Source organism: Eublepharis macularius, chromosome 2 (genome assembly GCF_028583425.1).
Source record: "Eublepharis macularius isolate TG4126 chromosome 2, MPM_Emac_v1.0, whole genome shotgun sequence".
NCBI classification, from domain to species: Eukaryota; Metazoa; Chordata; class Lepidosauria; order Squamata; family Eublepharidae; genus Eublepharis; species Eublepharis macularius.
This window is the reverse complement of record NC_072791.1, coordinates 49,630,992-49,658,501: the sequence shown is the minus strand read 5'-3', so window position 1 is coordinate 49,658,501 and position 27,510 is coordinate 49,630,992. Positions and strand designations below refer to the sequence as shown.

Genomic DNA, 27,510 nt, shown 5'->3' with positions numbered 1-27,510 from the left:
TCAGGAGGATGGCGGGGTTTCGTTGAGGCGGAGCTGGGGGAGCGTTGGCTGGCGTAGGTGGCCGCCCTGCTGCCCGGCGGCTGTCGAGGGCGCAATGCCGGTCCATTCCCGGGAGAAGAAAGAGAACAACCACGATGAGATGGAGGTGGACTACGGGGAGAACGAGGGCAGCAGCTCCGAGGAGGAGGAGTCCGAGAGCTCGTCCGTGTCCGAGGAGGGGGACAGCTCAGGTGCTGCCCGGGCGGGGAGGGAAGGGGTGAAGGGGGGTCGGGCGGGGAGAGCGGCGCAGCCCTGCCTGTCCCGCCCCGCTCCTTTTGGCCAGCCTCGCTTCCCTTTCTGCGCCCCCTCCTAGCCTTCATCCCGGGGGTAGGGAATCAGAAGGAGGGGGGGAGGTGAGAGAATGGAAGAGCTGCTCTCCAAACCCATCCTAAAATATGGCTATCCTGGCTGCTAAGAAAGCTCCTCCTGCCTGCACGGCGTCCCCGCCCTCTTCTCGCTGCCTGGGTCCCCGCCCGCTCGCCCGCCCGCCCGCTCGCATGCTTCTCGGGAGAGTAGGGTGCAAAAGCCTTTCTTTCTCTATCAAGCCTGGAGCAGACTCGTTTCTTGGCCCAGGAGGCAGAACGGGCAATCCTACGCAGCGTTATCTTAGGGATTTCAGTGGATTTCATTCCTATGTTGAGTTTAGCCAGTGTTTTCAATGAGTTTAGAGTGGCGTGGTTCTTTATAGGATTGCACTGAGAATATTTTCCGTCGCATGTTATCTCCTGTATGCTGAGTATATTGGGGAATGCAGATCAGCTCCCTTCCCCAGGGAGCAAGATTTTGGTCCAGTAGCACCTTAAAGACCAACTAGATTTTCAGGGTATGAGCTTTAGAGACTCTTGAAAGCTCGTACCTGGAAATCTAGTTGGCCTTTAAGGTGCTACTGGACCCAGATCTTGAATTTTGCTCTTGTACTGCAGACCAACAGGGCTACCCACCTGAAACTGTCTTCCCCAAGGACTTGTTCTGTTATCTCCCCCAGCTGAGGTTGTTTAAGGTAAATTTATTGCCTTTAGCACTCTTTCCAGTCGTGATCCCCCCCCCCTTTTTATTGCCTATGAAGTAGATTTTGGTGACTTGTCACCCTCTAGTTCTATGCAGTCCACATAGAGTACAAGGATGTGACCCTGGTTTAGAGACCATTGTCACTCAGGCTTGGAATGGGCTTCCTGAGGGTGCTGTCATCCTTAGAGGGGTTTAGGAGACACTGCAGGGTTACTTTGTTTGCCATAGTTGTAAGTGGAAGCATAATAAATTCCCCAGAAGTTATCCCCAGTTGGGTAGGCTTCAGAAATGGCTTATTTGCCAGTGGTAAGAACTGCCTGCAGCTGGAGATCTTGTGAAGTGCAAGAAAGCTGGTTCTTGTTTTCAGGCTGTCACTGGGTTGGTGCATGGAAGCTCTTCCTCTCATAGATTAAGTAACTTTATCCATAGTTTTATCTCAAATGTGCTAGGTTTGCATTTTCTAGGTTTCTATTTTACCTTCTCTTCTCCTAGCCTCAAACATATGGACGAGTGTTCTGCATTTGCTTTAATGAATGGATTTTCCCCATCTTCCATACCACATGTTCCTACCCTCTGCTCTCCCTGAAAAATTGGTGACCTGTCCCATTCCTTACATAAAAAATTAGTTTGTTGCAATAGAAATGGCAGTCTTACAGTCCAAAGTAATAGCTTAAAACTTTCATTTGCCTTGCTGTGCAAGTGACAAAAAAGATATGTGTGTGTGTGTGTGTGTGTGCGTGTGTGCGCAATGGCTTTAACCTCATCATCTGGTAATGAATATACTGCCTTTGAATGTAGAGATTCCATTTTTAACTATATTGGTTAATAGACAAACCCAACTTTATGACAATGAATTCTATAGGGTATTTACGTATTACATGAATATTATTTTTGGTAGGAGTTTGTGGCATCATAAAGATTAACAGATTTTCATGGATTAGAACACTGGTTTTCAACCACTTTTATCTTTTATCTCACAAGTCAGTCTGTCCAGAATCTGCTTCCCACCATGACAGGAACAAAAATGCTCACTTTTCCCAAGGACACTGACATGCTTTATTGGTATTCTGACATGATATTTATCATCATTATGAGTGGATATGGAGATTGATAGCAAGTGAATTCTTAATCATGCTTATGAAAATCTTGTGTCCCTACTGGTGGTATGTATACCCCTGGTTGAGAATTACTGGCTTAGAGCTCACTTCTTCAGATGCAATGAGTAGATCATCACTAGGCAGTACCTTGTAAGATCATCTATACCCTCTTGGGTTCATACACTTTCCCATTCTCCAATGTGTTGTACACCTTTGTGTGTCTACAATGCCCTTTTTGCTCTCTTCACAGGACAAACTGCTCAGTGTCTGCAAAAGAATAAATGGACAGAAATAACTAAGATAAATGTAGTGATGTTAATAAATCAGTGGGAGAACTTTTCAGTCTTCTTGGACATTTTTGTTTGCTGATCTAAAAGGCACAGTTCTCCTGCAAAGGAACTTCAGAGGAAGACTCCAGTGTGACACTGCTGAGCTGAAATTTAGTTTTGCATTATCTCCCATTGCCTTGGGTTGCATGGGGACTTGGGATATATATCTCACTCTAGGTGTCAAACATCTTAGCAAAACCAGGGAAAAGTCTCTGTATTTTTCTTGGTTAGATTTAAATTTTAGCTAGTTACATTTCAGTATGTGCTTACTGCATTATGTGCCCTCTGTCCCTGTTTTTTCCTATATCTTCTCCATAAAAATATTTGCCTGATGAGGATCTACTCTAGAAGTAGGCTCTAGATCATGAAAGCTTATATTGGAATGACATTTATTAGTTTTCAAGGTGCCACAAGACTCCTTGTTTTTGCTGCAACGGGCTAACATAGTTACTAATTTTCCCCTATGTATATTCTCTACTGGATTATACTAATGACAGTATTCACTTCTGTGGACAGTTGTATTTCTGCCTGCCATATTTTATTCAAATCTAGTGCTGATGTTCATCTGAGGACAGGTTGCCTCACAATTGGCAGGTGTGATGAAGCTAGTTCTTAATTTTTCTTAGTTATGCTCTATGACATTTTCATTTTGTACTATGTACTGCACTAATACTGAGCATAGCTGAATTGTCCCTTGACTACTTGTCTTTACTGTCTTATGTTAAAGCTTTTCTAGTTGAAGAAGTTGATTTGGGGATGTGTATCCTTCTCTGTCATTCTTCAGTTATGAAGCAATGAATAATAATGGTAGTCTGAAATGGCTTTAGTGTTTGATAGAAGAGAGAGTGAAGAATTATCTTACTGATAATTTCTGGGTTTAAAGAAAATGGTGAATATTTTTGAGAGTTGTGTGACTAGTTCTCAGCTGGTCAGTATGCTGCTCCAAAGCAAAATATTTGTACCTCTGCATATACTTGGACACTTTCCCCAATGCACTAAAATTTGTATTCTTTGGCTTAAGTACTTAAGTGCTCTTTTACCACCCTGTGATAGGGAGCATCTATCTCATCCCTTTCTTCCCTGAAAGTTGCAAAGGTTATCCAAAGAGTGAACAATTTGTTTATTTAATTGATTTAAACTCCACCTTTCAACCAATGAGGACCCAAAGCAGTATTTCAGTATGTATCTAATTTAATTCTGCATAAACTGGTGCAACCGGGAATGTGCTACTGCAGTTGCATGATGAGTGCACATTGTTAGTTTGAACACACAGCGAATCCTTATTATTAACTTGTACAGTCTAAGCCTACTGAAAACAGTAACACTTCATAGGATTGCTCTGTAACATAGATACCACTCTGGAATGGGACAGTGAGGACATGATTATGCTGTAGCTAGGCCAGAGGCTGCCTTTCACCTCTAATCCTGCTGTACCAGAGGCCCTAGCTGCCGGTGTGATTTAAGGAGCAGTTCTGACCTGGATTTTTGAAATCCTAGCTTGGTCTGTTGTTGCTTTTAGGCCAGGTAATAGTGCTACTATCTCTGTGAGCTGAAAGCTGAGGAATGGCATCCTTAGTTACGTTGTTCAGAGTTACTCTTTTTTAAGGCCAATCCAGTACTTAAAGAGGGTACTGTTGTTACCGGCTCAGGCTTTTGCTCTTTCATTAATGTGACAAGCAAGAATGCCAATGAGCGTATGCTGAGATTTTTTCCATCTTCTTCTGATGGGATTTTTAAGAAGCATAGAACTGGTCAAGTTTTCTAATAACAAGGTAAACAGCACTTGGGAAAATGGCTTCATTTCAGAGTTCTAGAGCAGTTCCCTGGCACTGTTCAAATTATCTTCTTTTTCTAGTAAATGTTTTTGTTGTTGTTGTTGTTGTTGTTTCTGAACTAGGCAAGCAGTTAAGCTTTTGTTCATTCCTAATAACTGTGTTAACAGATAAGTTTTGGCAGTTGTGCATTATGTTCTGTGGGTGCGTTCTTGCCAGCTATTTCTATTTTACAAACATGAAAGATGTTGCTAACTTTCAAAGGAAATTTTGGAGGATTTTCTGGAATGTACTCCAAGGTGGAGTGGGGGAGTATTTCAAAAGACCCTAGCATACTTGAGTGGCTAAGAGTGTTAGATATGAGCCAGAAAGTCTTAAGCTGACATGAAATTTGAACCAGTCAGTAAACCCTCTAAGGGTGTTGATGAAACTTCTGCATCTAGAGCACTAACTAGTGGCTTCATTTTGATTAACAACTTGCTTATCTTGGTGTTAAGTTCTGTGAAATAGATTGGATGAGAAGAACAAGTTGTTCTGATGTCTTCTTAATTCTGTTTTCAGAAATGGATGATGAGGACTGTGAAAGGAGAAGAATGGAGTGTTTAGATGAGATGTCCGATCTTGAAAAACAGTTTACAGACCTCAAAGATCAGTAAGTATTTATTTAGGCCTCTTTATTGCACATGACCACTGAAATAGCTCTTAAGGCAGCTTATAAAGGAGTGTAAAGTAGTAAAAATCCAGTAAGAAACTATAAATATGCTCTACAGTAAAAGCACAATAAACAATTAAAAGAAGCTGATTACAGCAAACATTGGATATTATTAATTATATAACTGCTGCTTCACCTCTTAGCTTCTGGCCTACAGGATCCTGCAAGGTTCCATATTGTGCTATGGAGGGGGTGGGGAGGTTTGACCCAGGAAATGGGATATCACCTGTTCTGGGTGGGGTTGCACTTTCCATAAAGGAGCAAGTCTGTAGCTTGAGGGTGTTGCTGGACCTGGACCTCCTGTTAGGTAAACAGGAGATAATGGTGGCCAGGGGTGCTTTTCAACAGCTTTGGCTGGTGAGCCAGCTGTGGGCTTCCTGGATGGGAAAGATCTTGTCATTGTGATGCATACTCTGGTAACATCCAGATTAGATTACAGCAATGCACTGTACATGGGGCTGCCCTTGAAGAGTGTTCGGAAGCTACAGTTGGTACAGAATACTGCAGCCAGGGTGTTGACTACAGAAGGTAATAGGGACCATATAACTTCAGTTTTGTTCCATGTTCACTGGCTCCTGATTTGCTTTTGTTCCTAATTCAAGGTTCTGGCATTGCCCTTTAAATCCATGTATGGCTTGGGGCCAGCATGCTCCAAGGACTGTCTTCTCCCATTATGAAACTTACCCATGCACTCCAGTCATCTTTGGAGGCCCTGCTTTAGCTGCCCCTGCCATCTGAGGCTACATGGGAGGCAATCCGAGAAAGGGCCATCTTGTTTGTGGTACCAAAACTTTGTAACACCCTCCCCAGGGACATTGTTTCCCTCTGGTGTTGTCTTGTGTCTCTAAATGAGGTTCATATGTAAGGTTACCTCAGAATTACATTTGAGTTCCAGTTTTCAAAAATTCTGGGTATGATTTGCACCATCTAAATAATAGCATATTTATTTATTTTTTATTTATATCCTACTTTTCTCCTTGGTTGGGACCCGAAGCAACTTTTCACATTGTTCTTTCCTCCTCCATTTAACAACCTTGTGAGCCCAAAGTCACTTAGTGGCACAGCAGGGATTCGAACCTGGTTGTCTCAGGTGCTAATCTGACACTCTAACCACTATGCTATGCCAGCCCTCAGTGTTTGGATTGTCACGAGGCAGACGGGTGTGCGGGTATGGCTCAGTCCTGGAAGTATCTTTGAATGTTTCTTAACTTCTCCAAAGTTGGTGTAGGTATAAAATTCCATGAAAATAGACCTGAAACTTAATTCCTAGCTGCCATTCTAAACTGTACATAAAAAGCAGGCCTTTCCCTGGCAATGCAGCTACTTGGGCATGGGGTGGGCAAGGCATATATGAACATTAATAATAACATTTGATTTATATACCACCATTCAGGACAGCTTAACTCTCTCTCAGAGTGGTTTACAAAGTATGTCATTATTATCCCCACAACAATCACCCTGTGAGATGAGTGAGGCTGAGAGAGCTCCTGAGATGCTTGCATATACTATACCCAGTTTGAAATGGTGGCTGTGATGGACTTGCTGTTGCACTCCAGGTTCACAGGCAAAGGAAGATCTTTCCCATCGCCAGCTACTTCAGATCCTTTAGCAAGAGAGGTTGGAGATTGAAAATAGTACCATATGCATGCAAAGTTTGAGCTCTGTTGCTAAGCAAAGAGCTAGGGGGTTGAGGAGAGGACCACTTTGGCACTTGGATATGGTAGGGATAGGAACTTCGACAATACATGCTACAACATATATTCTGGTGCAAAGTTTTAAGTGATAAGTTTTGCTGACATAGAAATGTTTAACAATGCAAAGGCAATTTTTTTAGAAAAGGTGAACTTCTTGGTCAAAAAAACCGGCTTCTGCATTGCTCTGCTGCTGCTTTGCATTTGCTGTCCACCTAAATATTACACATCCCCTGCTAGTGTAACTGTTGCACCTCTTCTGCCCCAAATTGCCAGTTCTACAGTTACCATACCTAAATAATAAATTGTTTGTTTATTGGGCTTCTATCCCACCCTCCCCACAAGCAGGCTCAACAAACTATAACAAACCTCTTTGATATAGTTACGCACTGTGCCCATGAGGAAGTTCCCGCACGAAACGGGGATTGGAAATTGCTGGCTTAGACCCGTAGGGCTGTTCTTGGTGTGAGATTCAGCTCAAGGTCGTTCTCTATTCGACTGACTCCTGGTGGTCCTCGAAATAAGAGTTCCAGTTCCAGGTTGCCTTCCATCGTCATTGCCTCTTCATATGTACTATGGACTCTTCACCGGTTGTACTACTGCCTGTATAGACACTGTATGAACTACTGTCTGAGTAGACATTGTATGAATTACATAGACGGGTATATTGCTGCTAGCTCTGTGTATCTTAACCATTTTTGAATGTTGTTCATGAGACGTGGTATATGAAATATTTATGATATTGCTTTAATTGATTGTGACATAACACGGTTGCACTTAGCACTTTATTAAATTTAACATAATTCATATTTCATATTGCAGTAATATTACTACCTCCGAGTTGTCTTGAACTTTACAGTTTGCATATCGGAGGGACCCCCTTTAGTTAGTTACCCATATGGGGGGCAGGGCAGATGGTCTAATTGCCCCCCTAGCAAGAGGCCGGCTGGGAGACTGTCCAGATGACTGCTGGACCAGCCTCAACCATATGCCTGGTGGAACATCTCAGTCTTGCAGGCCCAAATTGTGTAGTAATAAATCATGTAAATGTTTACGTTGCACAACCCTTTGTATAGATTTTGGCTATTAGAAAAAAAATCCTAGATGAATCCTTTATCTTCAGCTGTAAAAGCTAAAATTAGGATGCACGCAGAGAAGACAAATAACATCTAAATGATGAATTGGCCATAATTTGGTGTACAGATTAGTCTGTTTTAAATCCTGTTGATTTCATTAGAGTTGACAGGTTTAATGGTTTGCTGGGTTGTCCATTGATGACTGGGTGAAAGAATTCTTAGAAATGTTAATATACAATGTTCTCTGCATGTTTTTAATGTAATGCACTCCATCTTCATTATGTTAAGACTTTACAAAGAGAGATTAAGCCAAGTGGATGCAAAACTGCAGGAGGTTATAGCGGGAAAGGCACCAGAGTACTTAGAACCACTGGCAGCTCTGCAAGAAAACATGCAAATCCGAACAAAAGTGGCAGGTAAGAGCATGAAGTGGTTGCTGTTGACTCAATTAGATATATCCTGCAGGGCCTAGGTAGAAGTAAAATGTTAAGGAAAACATTTAAATATGTTAGTCTTTAACTCTTGAATGCTGAATCCAAATAAGGATTTCTCAGCTCTGTAGCTGGATGGTAGAAGTGTGTGAAGCCCTATGTGAGGCAGAGCTATATAATAATAATAACATTCAATTTATATGCCACCCTTCAGGACAACTTAATGCTACATTCTGAGCAGTTTACAAAATGTGGTGTTATTATCCTCTGCCTGTGAGGTGAGTGGGGCTGAGAGAGCTCTGAGAGAGTTGTGACTAACCCAAGGTCACCCAGCTGGCTTCAAGTGAAGGAGTGGGGAATCAAACCTGCCTCTCCAGATGAGAGCCCTGCTGCTCTTAACCACTGCACCAAACCAGCCTTAGTATTTGCCCAATCACATACACATCTTTTTGATAGTTTTATGGTATATACATGTGTTCAGTATTGCTAGAAAATAAGTTGTGATCATTATCTGTAGACTACTGAAGTTAACTTTGCAATCCTGATTGAAGTTAGCTTTTAAAATCAAAATGTATTTATTTATTTAGGTATTTATGCCCCACTTTTCTCCCCAATGGGTCCCAAACCAGCTAGCATCATTGTTCTCCCCTCCTCCATTTTATCCGTTCAGGTAGGATTGGGCTGAGCATGAGTAACTGGCCCAAGGTCGCCTGGTCAGCTCCCATAGCAGAGCAGGAATTCAAACCTGGGGTCCCTGTATAGTGCTGATGCTCTAACCACTACTCCATAACTGCTATTGTTGGTCCATCTAATAAAATAATTTGTGGAATATGACATGTGGTTCATTTTCATCAACATGCATCAGATATTTTTACCTCCTTTTAAAAAAAATCCATTTAACAAATTGTTCTGGAACCCAATAGAAAGGGGAACTTTTGAAGGGAAAATTGGCTGCAAATGCCAGTTCTGGACTGTGGCCAGGATCTGGGACTGCAAGTCATAGTTACTCTTGAGGCAGTTAACACACTTGTGCACGTGCACAGCCTTCACATCTCCCCCCTGCCCCATGCTTTCTTTCATGGCTTTAGAGGTTACTATCAAAACTTTACCAAGTGGAGGGGTGTGTGACTTATTGGACAATGCAAGTGGCTGCTTTTGAGAGGGGATTGGAAGATGGGTAAGCCAGCTGCACAATCCTTTGTCTCTTACATTTATATTGGTGTGGACAATTGATGGTAAAGCAGTAATCCTTAAATATTATCTCAAGCAATCAAATGCAGCTTTTTGTTTGGTGGGCCAAGTTGCATGCTTGCACATGGCATTCTTGGTTACAATGGTATGAATATATCCAGTTCTGGGTTTGTATAAGAATTTGACTTTAGCAAATATGTAAAGAGCAAGGACTTCCCATGTATTATGTTGATAGAATCTATAGGAGGGTAAGCGATTCTCAAGCAAGGTACAGAGCCTGTTTAAAGTAATGGAGATGTTTCAGTGGCCTTTGGGTAAAAGCTTGTTGGGGCATTGCACAAAGGAAAATAGAAGGCAAATTAATTTTTTAAATGGCTTTTTGTGACTTTTCAGAATCATTATTTTCAGTTTTTAATAAGTTGTAGATGATCGGATGCTAACGCTGGGCCAAATTTGAAATTTCTTCTACACCCCAGGCAAAGCACACTTTCTAAGACTTTTGCTGACTTACTCACTCTGGGTTGTACACTATGAAACACAAGCAGGTGAATAATCTTCCCTGCCTCCACTTTCCCCGGCAGCCCTCTTTAACCTCTGAAAAATTGTTTCTGGGACTTGCAGCAGCCTGGTTGACAAAACAGCATGAGGCATTGCGGGAGGGGTGAGGTGGGGGACAGTGACCAGGGTGAATTAAGTGATACAGCCCTCACCTCCATTTTGCTATTGTAGCAGTGGAAATGTCACTGGTGGATGGGTGAGGAGGGGCTATGTCGCCCAGTTCCCCTTTCCTTACTGCAGCCATCTCTGCCCCAGCCTCTTTGTCTGTGAGGCTCTCGTGACTCCCACAATCAGCTTTTGAAAGCTCTGGAGGAATTGCTGGGAAAAGGGGGAGGCAGGAAAGAACCACGAGTGCTACTGTGCTTGTATTGGATAGGATACAAACCTTCGCTCAGTTTTATTCTTACTGGTTTGTTTGCTGTTTTTTATTGTTGGCTTTAGTTTAAACTACTGCACTGCTGTGTGTGTTTATTTTTAGACTCGTTCTAATGCATGACACAAGCCACTTCAAAATTGTTTTTCTTTTTAAATTAAACATGTAGGATATTAAGATTTTAAATAAAAAATAAATGGGGAATAATGTAGGGTGTTGCATGAGGTTGGCGAGCCATATGATTCATATCCTTTAAAAAGTTACACAAAACTGTTTGTTTGTAGGTATCTACAGAGAGCTCTGTTTAGAGTCTGTGAAAAACAAATATGAATGTGAAATTCAAGCTTCCCGCCAACACTGTGAGGTACTGTTTTTGTTGGGGAGAGTTTTCATTTTTCTCTAACCAATGGGATTTACTGCTGGGAAGTATGGATTGTTCTGCAGCTGACAAGTATTTTTGGACATAGCAAAAACGACAGAGCAATGGTTTACTGTGGGTTTATATTTTAAAATGCTGGCATGCTTAGTGATTTATTCGAGCAGTCTTTTGAAGTTTGCATTTGAAATGAAGAAAAACGTGGCTCTTGTTTTTCATTAAGTAGAAACACATAATGAACCAAAAAACTTGCAGCGGACAGCTAAGTTAACGGGAGATAATTCAATCTACGAGAAGCTTGCAGATGTGGTGGTTGATCAGGTTGCTTCTTTGTGATGTGGTTCACTGCTTTGATGCCACCTTCAGACCAGTTTCTTACAGCATGTCGTGTAGCAATTCAGGAGTCTGAAGAATGTCGCAAAGTAGGTGTGCAAGCATTGCTAATACACTCACTTAGGATGTGTACAAAATACCAGAGCTATTTTATGCATGCTTGGCTTTGAACAGCAGGCCCCAAATCTATATAACATGCTGTCTTTGAAACTTTTCCAGTTTACAATGTGGGGCTTGTAAAAGGGGGAGTTGGATTGATGTTTGAGATACAAATGGTTAACATTTAAAGCCCCTTTAGGCATGTGAGTGTAGCTGCAACGTCTTTTGGATATCAGCTATATAGTTTCTCCCGAACCCGGTACCCCCATTAGGTATTCACTCTGTGAATTATGTGATAACCACATACTTCTTTATGTAGCATATTGCTTGCATGGCATGTTCTCACGATCAGCATGGATCTGAATGCTGCTCCTACTGTAGTCATTTGTGGGATGTGGAAAAAGTTTGGAGCAGTGACCAAATAGTATTCCATAATGTAAATTATAGGGTGTTATCTGCAAAACCTCACATCTGCCAACAATGGCAAGAAAGTATAGATAGACTATAGAATGACAGGATGACGCCACTCTGAAATAAGAACTTTCTTGCTGGGCAGGCTAACTGCCTGGATTACCATATTTGTAGTGATAAATAAAACACTATGTACATGCATCCAAAATACTCTGTGGAAAAGTAAGACTTCTTAAAAAAAGAGCCCTGCAAATATGTTCTAATGTTCAAAATTACACAGTATGGTCAAATGTGTAAGCAAATAGACATGCCACAGGAGTAGTACCAGTCCTTTAAATATATATTAAGTACCAGGCCTTACTCGCTCACTGTGTCTGGAATTCTTGTATGTCTGTTTAAGGGTCTTGTTTTAAGTAGACAGCTGGGAATCATGGGCTTCCACTTACAAGACTAAGAAGTGTGTGATGGTGATATATCCAGTACTTCTTATATTGCATACCTTTCCACTCTTCTTAAATTATTGGTATTGGCAAAATCTTATTAATCAGACTGATTTCTGCAGGTTCAAAACTCTTATTGGTAGGCTGAAGAAAACCATTTTGACCCAGCTTTTTACTTGAATATTCTACAAAGACATAAATAAACCCTTTATTTGCATTGTTGCGCCATCCAAATCTCAGAAAGCTTGTCTTCCATATCAGACACCGTTTTTTCCATCTTGCCTCTTTCACTCTCAACCCAGTGAAAGAATGTAGCTTATGAGTCGTCCCCATGTAGAAAGCTATTGTTGCTTTGCATTGAACTTGAGTGCCCAATCCAGTAAGAGATGCATTATGTGCATTTAGTGGCTGATGTTTAACAACATTATTAACTTATCTCTAGCAACTTTTCTTTTCAGAGTGAAAAGCTCTTGCTGTATGACACAGTTCAAAGTGAACTCGAAGAGAAAATCAGACGGCTTGAAGAAGACAGACATAGTATTGACATTACCTCAGGTAACTTAGAGCTTGAAGAGCTAGTCAGCTATCTGGTGAATAAATTACCTGTAGGTGGGATGCTTGTAAAAGCTTTTAATGAACTGCAGCATACAGCTGGGCTGATCTGAGGTCTTTCTGTTCAATAGAAGGTGATCGTAGGAAAAATAATATGACTGAAAAATGTTTTGACAATACTGTATTTCTTGGACTATTTTGCTGCACAGTAATAGAAAGTAAGGCACATATATGAAGGACTTTACTTATCAAGGTGTAAGAATCTAAGAGAAGCCCTGCTGCATCAGACCAGCGGTTCCTGTACTTTGGCTTCCTGTTTCAAAACCTCAGAAAGGCCTACAGGAACAGGCACAAAGTTGGCTCCAAGCACTGGTATATAGGGCTTACCACTTCTGAATATGGAAATTCTCTTTAGCTGTCGTGGCTGTGGGAACCAATCCTCCATGTATTTGCCTAATCTCCTTTTAAAGCCATCTAACTTTGTGGTCATTATTGCCTCTTGTGGCAGTGAGTTTCATACATGAATTACTCTTTGAGTGAAGAAGTCCTTCCTTTTGTTTGTCTGTATCTGCTGTCTATCAACATCATTTCGTGGCCAAGAGTTCTAGTAGTATGGGAGAGGGAGAAAAGGTACTCTCTGTCCACCCTCATGTCTAACTTTATGAACCTCTATCATATCTTCTCACCTCTTAAGTCACCTTTTCTTTAAATAGAAAAGTGCCAAACTCCTTAACCTTTGGTTGTTGTGGGTTTTCCGGGCTGTATTGCCGTGGTCTTGGCATTGTAGTTCCTGACGTTTCGCCAGCAGCTGTGGCTGGCATCTTCAGAGGTGTAGCACCAAAAGACTGTGACACTGAGAGATCTCTGTCTTTTGGTGCTACACCTCTGAAGATGCCAGCCACAGCTGCTGGCGAAACGTCAGGAACTACAATGCCAAGACCACGGCAATACAGCCCGGAAAACCCACAACAACCATTGTTCTCCAGCCGTGAAAGCCTTCGACAATACATCCTTAACCTTTCCTTGTAGGGAAGATGTTTCAACCTCTTAATTGTTTTAGTTTCCCTTTTCTACACCTTTTCCTGCTGTAGATATGGTGACCAGAAATGTTCACAATTTTCAGAACTGGAGCAGCACCATAAATCTGTGTAAGGGCGTTACTTACAGGCCATTTTATTTTCAGTTCTTTTCCTAATAATCCCTTATAATAATCCTTTATAATCCTAATAATCCCATTTGCTCTTTTCCCACTGGTTCTGCACACTGAATAGGCATTTTCATTGACTGTCCATGATGACCCAAGATCTTTCCCAGTCAGTCATTACTCATTTGTAACCTACCAGGTATATCCAGAGTTAGGGTTTCTTAATCCCATTATGTATAACTTGAATGTGTGGGACCCCACTGCATACTCCCCACCATTATGAGAAAAGTCCATTTACTCTTAACTTTTCTACCAGTCTCTAATCCATGAAAGAACCTAATTTCTTAACACATGCTTGGAAAATTTATTCTAGAGCCTTAGATAAAGGACATTCCAGAAACCTTTTTTGAAAATGCAAGTATAGTGGCGTAGAAGCTGTGAATATGCACACATGCAGGTGTGGTTCTTTCATGCTGTCCTTCATTAGTCAGCTGTGATCTCCAGAATGCTGGTATTGGAGTTTGCAGAAAATTAATACAATCACAACAGGCTGCGCTGGGAAGAGACAACCAAGTTGACATTGCTTCACCTCCAAAGGGATATCTATTGACTGAAGAGGAAAGGAGATCAATTTGGGCTAGCCCTACCCCCAGTCATGTGGTGCTTTTTCCTATGTGAGTTTCACAATCTCCAGCATCAGCATTTTGGTGGGACTCAGGAGCTCTAGTGGGAGTCCACGAAATCCAGCCCATAATGTCAACCTGATTACCCTTATGTGCATGCCTAACAATAAAAAAGTTTGGTGAGACAGGGTTTCCCTTCACAGAAGCAGTGCTGATTGATGAGCAATAGGACATGTTCCTCTCTATGCTTAATAATTTTATCTTTTAAGAACCATTTCTACCTTTTTACCTAGAACAATCATTAGGATTCAGATTCAGATTACTTTATTACAGCACTTAGCCAGTACATTTACCATAGAAGTTTAAGTGCACATTTTACAACCATTAAAACATGGGACATATGAATATATACAATTTGAGAACATAAAATCCTAATATCTATCAAAATTTGTAAAAACCAGGAAGTCAGCATAGTTCTAAGCAAGCAACCAAAATGGAGGTCTACACTCTAATGGGATTTAACAACCAGAGCACAAAATTTCGCTATCTGGTGTAGTGCAGTCAAATCTGAGTTTGACAACAGTTTCTCTAATTTGATCTTATCTGAATATTCTGAGATACCTTCTAGAAAGGGAATAATAAATCTCGTACGTGCTTCCTTATAGAGAGGGCAACTCAGGAACACGTGTTCCTGGGTTTCAACCTCCCCAAGTAAACAAGGGCATAGCCTCTCATTCCAGGGAATCTTCCTGAATCTGCCATCGAGAACAGCAGAGGGTAAGGCAGAGCATCTGGCCAAAGTAAGCGCTCTCCTGAGTTTATTTACCTCCAAAATGAATAAGTAAGAAGCAGGTGCAGAAATATATCTGTTACTAAGAGGAGCTATAAAAGCTGGGGTGCCCTGTAAGTTAGATTGTCGTTCAATATCATCGATCCTTTGCCTAACCATTTGCCTTGCCTGATCACTTCCCATCATGAGAAGCTCTTGAGGGGAAAATCCTATTTCCATAATTTTCTGTCTGGTGGCAATCATCCACTTAGACTGGAAACCATCAGTTAAGATTAGGGGTAATAAACCACAAGGGATTGAATTTATCCTTATCCATAGGAAAATGGAATGCAGGGTGATCTTTGCTTCAACTTTCTGCATGCCAGTCTCAAGGCGAACCATTGCATTAGAAACACACTTTGGAACTTGAAGGACCGCTCTCAAAAATTTCGATTGAACTAACTCTAAAGGTGCAAAACAGGAGGTTGGTGGTCCAAGGAGTGACCCGTATAGCATCTGGGTTAGTGATTTGGCCCTGAACAATTTTATGGCCGCCGGCACAAAATATCCCCCTGAAGTGCGAAAGAACTTCAGTATACCTTGAGCAGATCTATCTCCCACACATGCCGATGCATGACTGTGCACGGCCTTGAATCCTGAGTCTTGGATAATCATTCCAAGATAACGATAATGGGTGACCTGTTCAAGATTATGGCCATTTATACTCCAATTTCTACTTTGGGGTCTCTTGCCGAAGGCCATCACCTTCGTCTTTTGATAGTTAATGTTCAGTTTATTGTTATTACAGTAGCTGGCAAATCTCTTAAGTGTTCTCCTTAAACCAATTGGAGTTCTAGAGAGAATGACCGCATCATCCGCATACAGGAGAATGGAAATGGGACGCTGTGCCAATTTAGGTGAATGGAGATCAGCCCCATTTAGATGGTCCACCACTGGGGCTAACATACACCCCTGCCTAACTCCTTTAAAGGTGGGGATTTTATCTGTTAAATGGCATTCGGATAATTTGCCTGTATCTTCTTATATCCCTCATAATAACTCTTGCTTTAAAAAAATATGTTATGACTATTTTACAATCCTCTGATAAGTAGGCCATGTTTAGTGACAAATTGAATATTTTTGTTAAATCAACAGTTTCTTTGTTGATTTAAAAATCCTTATCTCTGTGCTATCTGAACCCAGACTTACTTTGTTTATAGTTTGCCCATTAACCCTAGAACTTCATCTTTCATCATTTCTGTTTGATCAAGTTCTTCAGTCACCCATTCAACATTTTCCATAGTGAAAACATTCAAAGAATGAATTCCATTTCTCTGAAATCTCCCTATCTTCCTCTAGTAATCTTTTTACCTCCAACACTTCCCCCTTTCAACTCTCCAGTTGAGTTCTTGCTTCTGATATATTCAAAGAAATTATTAATTAATGTTAGAAGCATAATTTATAACCATCAAATTCAAGAAATTAGTAAAATGCTGGCAAAATGTCATAACATCTACTCTAAAAAATAACAGCTGCTAATGGCCATTGCTGTTCCTAAATGAGTATAGAGCATAAATAGTCTGCACAAAATGTATAGCCTGTCTACCATTTGAGGACTGACTGACTCAGATTCTATAGAGAGAAATCGTTTAACTGTAGCATTCTTATGTTTTCAGAGTTATGGAATGATGAACTTCAGTCTAGGAAGAAAAGGAAGGATCCATTTAGTCCGGACAAGAAAAAACCTGTTGTTGTATCAGATATCCTTTTCTTTTTGTCTGTTACTAACTGGCTGTGATATTAATTGAATTAAACAAAGCAGCTACTCAAATAAAAACATTAATTAAGAAACAAAGGGGGTGGGTTGAAACTGAATGGATCTAAAGACAATGATTGAGAATTGTTAGTGGCATTTTTACTAGGGCCTTGGAGGTGGTTTACTTGCTGTGATTATCTGTTGTTTGGTGTGTTTATTATGCTGGGATGATTGTCATTATGAACATGAAGGATTGTCATGGGGTAACAAGGAGAACTTGGAACTTGAACCTGTTGTGATATCTTCTGTCTTCTTGTTCAATGGTATTCCCTCCATTTATCTTTTTTTTCCCTTTTTTCTGAAGCAAGGTATAGCTGTTTCTGCATGCCAGTTTGGTTTTGAAACAACTTGACTTTGTTTTATGCATGGAATTATGTTTGCCATTGTCCATATGTGGTCTTTTTTAAAAGATGCAGGGGAAGGGACGTTGATGGTGGATTAGCTGTGGCTCAGTGGTGGAGCGTCTCCTTTGCATTCAGAAGATCCCAGGTTCAATCCCGTGCATCTCCAGTTAAAAGGACCAGGTATTAGGTGATGTGAAAGACCTCTGCTTGTGACCCTGGAGAGCCTCTGCCAGTCTGAGTAGGCAATACTGACCTTGAGGGGCCAATGGCCTCATTCTGTGTCAGACAACTGCATGCATTTATGGAAAGACTGAAACTTGGGAAAAATTGGCTCCATAATAGTTAAGCTTGAGTTTGAATAACACTTCATGTGAATTAATGACTGAGGTGGGTGAAACTTTATGGTCTTGTGTAACATTGCTCTTAATAACTGCGCTTAATAATAACTGCTTATATACCGCTCTTCTAGACAGTTTAGTGCTTCACCCAGGGTGGTGAAAAAGTTAGTGTTATTATTATCCTCGCAATACAGCTGGGGAGCTGGGGCTGAGAGGCTTACCCAAGGCCACCTACTGAGCTCATGGAAGTAGTGGGATTCGAACCAGTAGAGTGCTGATTCGCAGCCTAAGATCTGGTGGCACAACTCTGCTTAGGACTGCACTGTGACTGCACTGCTAATTTTCAGATTTCAGTGAAAACAGTTGGAAAAACAGTGTAAAAACAATGCATTTAAAATAATCTTTTTTGTCCTCTAGCACGGTCACACTCCAGATTCTGTTGGGCCTTTAGAATCTTTAATGGTACTGTCACTGTTCTGTTTGGTTTTTGGAAGTGCCAGTTTCTCTTTTTAATGTGCATGAAATGCTTTTTTATATGGCTGACAGTTGCTTTCAGGACTCTTTCATGTTAAAAGTGGGATAACATGTTTTGAAAAATGCAATGGTACAAAAATCCATGGGCTCATTGCAACACCATACTTGACTATCTGTGGCCATTGGAGGAATTACAAAAAATCCATTGTTAATGGCCCTTTCTTATTTATTTGGGACATTTATTTAAATGTCCAAGAAACCTCTTCAGAAACAAGGGTGGGGGTGGGAGAATCCTTGCTTCACTCTGCCTGCATTGCCACTCCTTTCCGGGATTCAGATTTTAGTCTGTTGCAGCCAGCAACATTGCCTGTGCTGAGATGCCCTCCCTGTATGAATTTCTGAAAGAGCAAGTATCTTGTGTGTTCTTGCCTTGGAACATTGCTAGGGGAAGTGAAATATAGGCAGAAACAAACAATGGGGGAGAAACTGACAGATGATATAGCAAGGCCTGGGGGATCTGGAAAGCTGAGGGGGCAGTTAATAGTATTGGGCATGCTGCAAGTTCTGTGTTGGTAGCAAAAAGAAGTTAACAGAGATGGGCTGAAAAAGAAAGGACTGAATTAAAGTAGAATGAATTTTTTTTTAATAGTTGACATAGCAAAGTATCCCTGTGTAATGTATGAGTTGGCTTTTTATGGTGCGTAAACCATAAGGCTGTGTTTCAACCTATAGTTTTAATTCATGTCTACTGTATGCTTAAATTTTCTCCCAGGTGGTCAGGAGATACCTTTTCCCTCATAAAGTTTGGTTAAGTTTGCCCTCTTAGAAATTTAGCTTGGATGTAGGTATGAAATGATTATAAGATTCCTTAAGCAGCTTTGGGGGAAATTTCTCTGGAAGTGTGGGTTAAACATTATTTCAGTAAATAAGCATCCGTGCTTCAGAAGCATTCCTTCACATTTGCAAATGTATTTGGAACCTCACTTACCATTGCTTTAGATTTACTTATTTGCTTACTTTCATTTATACTCTCCTTTTCTCTCCAGTGGGAATCCAACGCAGTTTACATTTTTTTCTCTTCCATTTTATCCTCAAAACAGGTTAGGTAGGTTAGGCTGAGAGTGTATAACTCACCCAAGATCACCCTGCAAGCTTCCATGGCATAATGGGGATTTGAACGTGGGTGTCCCATATTCTAATCTGACACTTTATCCATTATACCATCCTGGCTTCCAGATTTGGTTCCTTTATACCAAGCATGCTTCAGTCATCCAGTAGAAATATGCAAGGTCTATATCTGATCAGAATGTAAGTTCCTTAACTTCTCAACGACCCTATATAGTATATATGCTACAAGATCTTGACATACTTGAAGACTGGACAACAATAAGAAAGGTATGATTGCATGTCATTATCTCTGATGGTCATGCAGATGACTAGCCAAGGACTAACCTGGGTGTGGTGGTATGCATGGAATGGGGATGGTGGCCAGGTGGCTTTATTGGGTGGGGAGAAGGGTGTGGGCTAAAGTATACCTTCAATACTGGGGCCTGGTGGGTGGAGCAACTGAGGCCACAGTTTTATATAGCACATAAAAATGCAGGTAGTTCACAGCTTAATTTTTAACAAGCATGATCATAATGGTTGAATGAGTTGCATGAGGAAAGCTCCAACTTGTAATATTGTACAGAATCAAAGTGGTGTGAAATACAGTTTGAGAACCTAGATCCAGAGGAGTTAGCCATGTTAATGTGTAGTAGCAAAATAGAAAAGAGGCCAGTAGCACCTTTAAGACTAACCAACTTTACTGTAGCATAAGCTTTCGAGAATCACAGTTCTCTTTGTCAGATGCATGGAGGGTAGGAAGAAACTGGTCAGATATATAGGTGGAGGGGGGAGTCAGTGCAATCAATAGCTTCTGAAAATGGGATCAGTTTGCTTCTGATAATGAAATCAGTTACTTCTTATCATGAGATAACCTTTCGTAGTCCCGATTCAGTCCAAGCCTGACTGAGTCAAATTTACATATGAATTCCCATTCAGCAGCTTCCTGTTGGATTCTGTTTTTGAAAGGTTTCTGTTGGACTACAGTGACCTTTAAGTCCTTGATGGAGTGTCCTGGTAGATTGAAGTGTTCTCCCACTGGTTTCTGGATGTTGCCATTTTTAATGTCAGATTTGTGTCCATTTATTCTTCTGTGCAGAGGTTGGCTGGTTTGTCCAATATACAGAGCAGATGGACATTGTTGGCACATGAGGTCATATATCACGTTGGAGGATGAGCAGCTGCAAGAGCCAGAGATAGTTTGAGAACAGACAGCTCAGATTGTTTAGTTGGTTTGCTCAGTTCCTTACCTTTGTACACTGGCTAGATCAGAACTGTCCTTCCCAAATTCTCTGTGAATGTATATTTTACTAATTCCTGAGCAAATCACCTTGGCTGGATTCTGATAAGAAAACCTTACCCTAGAAATTACTACTGGGTTGTAGGAGGGCAGAACAGTAAGCTAGTGAGACTGCAGTGCTGGTTCTACTGAAGATTTACATGGATTGCTAAAACAAAAGATTGCTTATTTTAAAGTTAAACAATACCCATGGTATAGTATCATCTTCAGCCCATATGGGAGTAGCAGAAAATAGCTACATGTCACTGGGACCTGGAGTAGTACAGGCAATCCAGTATATGCAGGGGTAAACTGCACAGAGGATTATGTCAGTTCTAGGGACAGCAGTCCATGGCAGATAGACCCCCAAACCCCTCACAGCAAGCACTCCAGTGCATTGGTTGAAAGGATTTTATTTAGAGATCCATTACGTTCATGGGTACATCCATAGGTAAGAGAGTTGGCAGGAATGATTATACAAGCAAAGGCACTATTGATATAGGGAGTAATATTCCCCCCTCCCTTGCAGCAGTTTGCATTTAGGCGTGAAAACCTAAGAAGTTGTGTGAGAACACAATAGCTTAGTCTGGATAGAAATGGCAGAAGATTACAAAGAAAGCAAAGTCTTTCTCTTTCCCCTGGGAAACGGTTACATTTTTGGTTCCAGCTGCAAGGCCAGTGCCACATATTTTCAGAGATAACAGGCTGGTTACTTTCTCTGTGAAATCAACATTAGTACTTTTGTTTTCAGGCAAGCCAAGAATGGCATGACATGTGGCTACCTTACAAAGCACAACTAAGTGAGCATGGCATGAAGTCATACAGTAGATCAATACAGTAAACAGATCAGATCGATCTACCAGTTCAGAGAATACATCAATGGCATGGGTGTGTGCACACATGACAGGTTATGAATGACAGCTTATGAATGACAGCTTAATGTAGTATGTTATTAACTATGTATAACAGTCTCAAAGCATATATCTGAAGTCTTTTAAAATCATCTTGGTGCTGGTTTTAGACTTAATTAGAACTTTTTAATTAATTTTGGTTTGCTCAGATGCCTACAGAGAGCAAACTTGCTTCAGAGTTCTCTGGGCAACACTGTATTATGGTATTCAAAATAAAAATTTGAAGTGGGTGATGGATATATTTCTGTTTGTTGAGCTACTTGCCAGTCCTTTGGAGTGAAGTGAAACAGAAGTCTTGTGCCACCTGAAAGATTAACAAACTGTATTCTAAAAGCCTTCCTGAGTCAGCGCTCACTTCATCAGATGATCCTGAGCCCCTGACTCTCAAAAACTTATACTGGAATAATCTTTGTTAGCTTTTAAGGTGCCAGGGGATTTCTGGTTCCTTTTGCTGTAATAGAATAACATGGCTTCCCTTCTGGGATTAATACTTTGGAGTGTTAGGGTTTATCTGTACGTTACAAATCCTGATATACAGTGGGGAAGAACATGAGCACTTTGCATCAGACGTTCATTGGAAGTTTTCTTCCTCCTGCACATCCGCCCCGGATCTTTTCTGCTTGCAACCAAAATAAGCAAGGAGAACGCAGCGGTGGTCTCTGCCCTCTGCTATTTTCACATTTGTTCATTCATGTATTTATTTATGTATTTACAATATGTATACCCTGCCTTTCTGCCCTAATCAGGACCACCAAGGTGGCTTACAAAACCCCTGATGGAGTTGCTGTTCCATTGTTAAAATCACGTTACTTATGTAGCTACACATAATTTTTTAAGCAGAGCCAGCAGCAGCTTCAAAGGACAGTTTGCAAATGTGAAAGCAGCAGGGTTGGGGGAGAGGCGCAGCTGTTTCCCCCCTTCCCGTTTTGTCCCCAAGCAGAAAAGAGGCGGTGTGTATATGTGTATTAGAGAGAGAGAGAGAGAGAGAACTGCCAGTGCATGTGTGATGTAAAGTCCTTGTGTTCTTCTCCAATGAACATGCGGACTTTGCAATGTGTAGATAAGCCCTTAGAGTATATTGTGTGAACATCTATTTATGCTGGAACAGGAGTTCTCATGAAGCTGCTCTTTTGAATGAACCGAGTTGATTCACTGAAAGAATGATTTTACTTCTTTGTCTTTTCAGGCAATGGCTACCTTGGGACCACACAGAGTGAAAACGGAACGTAAGGGCAACTTTCTTAACACTTGGTTTACTCATGTGCTATGTAGTTCTTAACCATCCACTCGTGTGCTGGGAAGTTCTTAATCATGCACATTTCAATAGGTAGTGAGTCACTGATTTTTTGCCCCTGTGTAATTTAGAAAGCATTTCACCCACTTCAGAGAGCCTCGCAGGGGATCTTACTTATAGAAATGGAGAGATCCTTAACAAGCAAAGTTTAAATAACTATAACAAAATCAATAAAACTGCTTTTTAGATCATGAACTGGCATTCACAAGGAAGAAGCTTCAGTGTTTTACCAGGCTTTAATAGCTACTGGCTCTTTCCCAGAGAGAAACCTTTATCATTGTGCAAGGGCGCGATAGGTTCCAGCTGGGAGCCACAGCAGCTAGAAGGTGAGGGTGAGAGTAGAAGGCTAACATTTGGGGTGCTTCCATCTCCACTTTTATTTCTAACCAACTAATAATCTGAGTGTTCTGCTGACAGATGCTGCGGTATTTCATGAAGCTTTGTTAAGGAGAAATCCCATTGTAACTGCTTTTTGGCAACGTTGAATTAAAAAATGTGGTAGAATGTAATTTAAAGTCACTATGGGAGGTAGTCCAGCTGAAAAGCGTGATAAATACATTATAAACAAATTATAGAAGCAACATTGCCAATCATTCTCTGTCCAGTTCTGGTCTGAGAACTGTTAATATTTTGAAAAAAGATGAACTCTCTGCTTCTGTGTGAACAAGGGAGGCAAATGTTGAAATCTTAAAAATTGTTTTCTGCTTTGTCAGTATGATTTGTACTGATTCTTTCAGCCCCTGTCAAGTTGGAAAAACACCTGTACAGTGCAAGATCTGAAGAAGGAAGACTCTATTATAATGGGGAGTGGTATGGACGTGGACAAACAATATGTATTGACAGGAAAGATGAGTGCCCTACAAGGTAAAGGTAGCATGTGTGGGTCTCTTGATTAGTAGGATATAAATTAAACTTGATTCTGTCTTCCATATGTGGTAGAAATAACCACACTTAATACCAGACTTGTACATAAAGAAAAAGGTGCAGAGAAGCCCCAGGGGCTGAATTTTCAGTCTTCTCCCTGTTTCCTCTGTTGGTTGTGATGTTATAGGAATGTATCTCAATCTTCCTGAACTGCAAGAGGGGGCTCCACCTTGTGAACATCCGGCATCACCCATCTATTTTGAGCATCAAGTGATAACCTTATGTACAGTTTGATGTAAGTCAAGGCTACTGCATGGCCACTGTGTCCATTGAGGAATCTATATAATGCTGGCATGCAAAGATATCTTTGACCCCTTTTAAAACATTCTTAAAGTAGCAGCTCTCTGCAAACTCTTTTTCATTTCTAGGTTAAAATAGGATTATGTGGTGCACTCTCACACACATTTCTCAAGCAGCCATTCTTCATTTCTCCATCTTTTTTCTCATAGACTCCATATCTCCTCCTCCAGGACTATTTTCTCTTGTCTAACAGTGCAGTCTTAAGCAGAGTTATATCCTCCTAAGGCCATTAACTTCAGTCGACTCTGAAGGCTGTAACTCTGTTTAGCATTGCCCTGGAAGTAATTAAATCCTTATAAGTACAGTTTAGCATTCTACTATTCACGGGGTGCATAGGAAGGTCGTCAAAGGTGTTGCTGCAGTGCAGCAGTGTGGGTTGATAGTTATAGCTGCTGCAGCTGTTATCATCCCTTAAGCTGTATAGCAGACCTGTACCCAGCCATTTTATAGCTGAATATGGATTGCAGTCCATTAATGTGTCAATTGACTGATGTAAGGGAATGTATGTCAGCAATAAGATGCTGACAGTATTGAATCTTTTCTTAATGACAAGAATTGTATATGCAAGATACTGGAAGCCAAGCACTCATCCCATTAAGCAAAGAGTGCTTCAGCAAGGTATGGAGGAGACCCTTAAAATGGCAAAACTAACAGCACAGAAATACTCTGATCCAAGAAAGAACAGGCAGCTTCCCTGAAACATGGACTCCAGTTGACAATTATGAGAGCGTAATGGAGTTGGGTCAAGAGAACAAGAGCATGCATTTGCATTTAATTTAAGTGGATAAAATGATACAATGGTTCAGTAGAGGCTGAGCATTAATACATGTAGAAGTGTTCGCTCGCATATGAAGTGGGGAAGCACCTAGTATATATTTTTATGAAATCTTTGAAAATAAGTTTTTTTTAAAAAAAAAGATGGGAAAGTCAGAACAAGTCTGGGGAAGTGTCCCCCATTGTCATGTGGACAGTTTCAGTTGACCTGGAGTTGATTGTGCTATGATGTTGAAAGAGATAGTTTGTATTGCTGGATTGCTGCTGGTAGGCAGTACTATGGGCTGAACTTGCCTCTAAGAAAGCTGCCATGGTTACACCATTGCCAGCCACTCACTCTGTTGTTGAACCCGCGTGATATGACAGTCTTTTTTTTTTCCTTTTACAAAAAGGGAGCTGTTAGGAGATGTGAATGCTTTGTAAACAAATGCAGTAATGTTTGGTACATTTTCCAGTATCAGTGTTCCAGCATTCTATTAACTATCCTTAATTTAATGAGGTACTTGTTATAATGTTAGTGTGTTCTATTACCAATAATTACTGTACTGTTTAGAAATGGCAATGCAGTTGAGGGTGATCCTTTAGTTTTATGTGGACACTAATGTGCTCTTGATTTCCCCCCTCTTTTCAGTGCCATAATTACAACAATTAACCATGATGAAGTGTGGTTTAAGAGGCCTGATGGAAGCAAATCCAAACTGTATATTTCTCAGCTACAGAAAGGAAAATATTCAATCAAACATAATCACAACTGACCATTAAACTAACCAGACAGTGTTACCCTGCTTGATGTGCCATGAGATGACAGATGTATTTACTGTATGTTCTCATCTATTTTTGTGGCCGTATCTGTGTATTTGTAATAGTGTCAGTAATCTTCATACAGATGTCTTGAAATAAGTGACATATAATCATGTTGACCTCTCATTTGGGTCTAGTGCCTAAGATAGGAAATGTTAACCTTTGGAGAGTCTGAGAACGTTAATGGCTGCAATCCTTATAAGTTATGCTGCACACATTCTTATTAATTAACAACATTATTAATTAACATGGATGGGAAGGGATATACACCGTTTCAGGTGTCTTTGAAGTTTCTTTTGTAGCAGCTTACACAGCTGAATGGGAAAGCCAATTTTAAACTTTCTTTTGAATCCGTGTGAGAAGCTGCAGTAGAGACACTTCTCCCAGATATGTGTTTAGTTCATTGCGCACACGTACCAGTTTCTGGGATTGCTGGCTATAACTGTTTATACAATATAGAAACAAAGTGGTGTTTTATCATTTTAAAAAAATGATGTGGTGACTGTGAAGTTTATCACTATGTGTTAAGAACTCATCTTGTATTGTAGAGAACATGCCATGCTTGTCTTGTAAACATATGTTAGATTGCACAGATATTACTTTGATGTAGTCTAATGACAAGGTGTTCTTAGGTGTATAACTGAAAAAATGGAGATCTCTAATAGTTGTAGCTCTGTTACCTGAGTTAAACTGTTAATAATCTCAATTAATAACAAAAAAGCCATCATTTAATGTGTATGGGTGGCATTCACTGAGGCTAACACCTGTTCGGAACATTGTGTCTGCTTCCTTCCTTTCTAGCACTAAGCTAGGAATTTGCCAGAAACAATTGAAAAGAAGATGATGTGGTTTCTGCTAGTATTAAGCCCCCTCCTTCCACCCCTCCATGTGCCTGTTCTGTAACTGGCAAAACAATAACCAAAAGTGTTTCTAAACATTCTATAAGATATGTAGCCAAAAGAAGTGGAATCCTTTGAAACAATCTAGTGGGGAAAAAATAATGGAATTCACTACATACCCCAACATCTTTTGCCTTCTGCTACTGCAACAGGGTTGCAGTTCAGAAGCTTATTATCAGGAGTAGGATCTTTAGTTTTACCATACATGTTTGAGGCATGTAGAAAGGATTGGGAGGGGGGCATTACTTGGTGGTTTATGTGCACTTTACTATCCATTAAGATGCATCTTTAAAGAAAGCCTGCACCTGATGGAACAGACTGCCAAAAGAGTGTTTATGTTCTAGATTGGATTGGTGCTAAATCTGAAATACTAACGTGCATCCTCGCCCTATCAGAAATCCTAAATTAGAATCCCAATATGTTAAGAAGCGTTGCATTTTCAAGGCAGACACCGATAACGTACAATTTACTGGCTCATCTTTAAGCTGAGCTTTCAAAAATCTTGAAGCTGAGCAGCATTAAAATATATATTCAGTCCTAACAATTTTTCTCTCTTGTTCTTTGTGAGCTGAATCTTTTTCAGCTAAGCTTAGTGACAGGAGCTCTACTTTGCTCAGCGAAGGCTTTTTAATGTATTGGGATTTTTGAATAAAGGATTTCAAGGTGTTTGGTCTTGCACAAATGTGTAGATGGAAGTGCAGCTGACCTTTCCTCTCTGTATGTGCAGTGTATGGTCAGCATTGCACTCCAAAGTTGGGCCCAAGAAAAAACATTGCATGGAGTCATTGAGTGGCAGCCCACTGCTCTTTTAAGAGAACTACTTTTTATGTGCTCGTGCAACCCCACTTGAAAGTGGTGGTGAAAGTGACGCATCTGTGTGTCAACGAACTGTGGTCTCTTTCTAGCCAATGTCACTGGTCCTAGTTACTGCAGTTTGAGATAAAGTCTCTTCCATTCAATAGACTGCATTTATGTTTGTGTGACAATGTATTTTCTGGTATGGGGGAAACTACTTAACCATTGCCCAAACTCTAAAATCCATCTAAAGCAACACTCTCTCTTGTTACTCTGCATGTCACTCGTAATAGCCAAATTGTATATAACATAATCATGACAGGTGGGCTTTTGACAAAACCTGTTGTATGTATACAGTTTGATAAAGCCTTTTTTGTAATGAAATATTTGTATTTTTTAACCTAGTGTATAAATAAATGACCTGTCATGAAGA

The 27,510-nt window shown here is 40.6% G+C and overlaps 1 protein-coding gene across 1 annotated transcript; it reads left to right on the top strand.

Annotated features, from left to right (window-relative positions):
• On the top strand, positions 1 to 27,510 carry BRMS1L (BRMS1 like transcriptional repressor). The gene is made up of 10 exons (XM_054971430.1): positions 1 to 230; positions 4,807 to 4,897; positions 8,013 to 8,140; positions 10,562 to 10,641; positions 12,395 to 12,491; positions 16,701 to 16,784; positions 19,327 to 19,391; positions 22,477 to 22,516; positions 23,322 to 23,448; positions 25,214 to 27,510. The coding sequence occupies exons 1-10, from the start codon at positions 95 to 97 to the stop codon at positions 25,335 to 25,337; spliced, it is 972 nt and encodes a 323-aa protein (XP_054827405.1). The 5' UTR covers positions 1 to 94; the 3' UTR covers positions 25,338 to 27,510.

What these genes read in the sequence shown, in the direction of transcription:
- BRMS1L (XM_054971430.1), top strand. Translation starts at nt 95, where the DNA reads ATGCCGGTCCATTCCCGGGAGAAGAAAGAGAACAACCACGATGAGATG. An exon ending in AATCCGAACAAAAGTGGCAG is followed by an intron (nt 8,141 to 10,561) that starts GTAAGAGCATGA and finishes GTTTGTTTGTAG; the next exon opens with GTATCTACAGAGAGCTCTGT. An exon ending in AAAGATGAGTGCCCTACAAG is followed by an intron (nt 23,449 to 25,213) that starts GTAAAGGTAGCA and finishes CCCTCTTTTCAG; the next exon opens with TGCCATAATTACAACAATTA.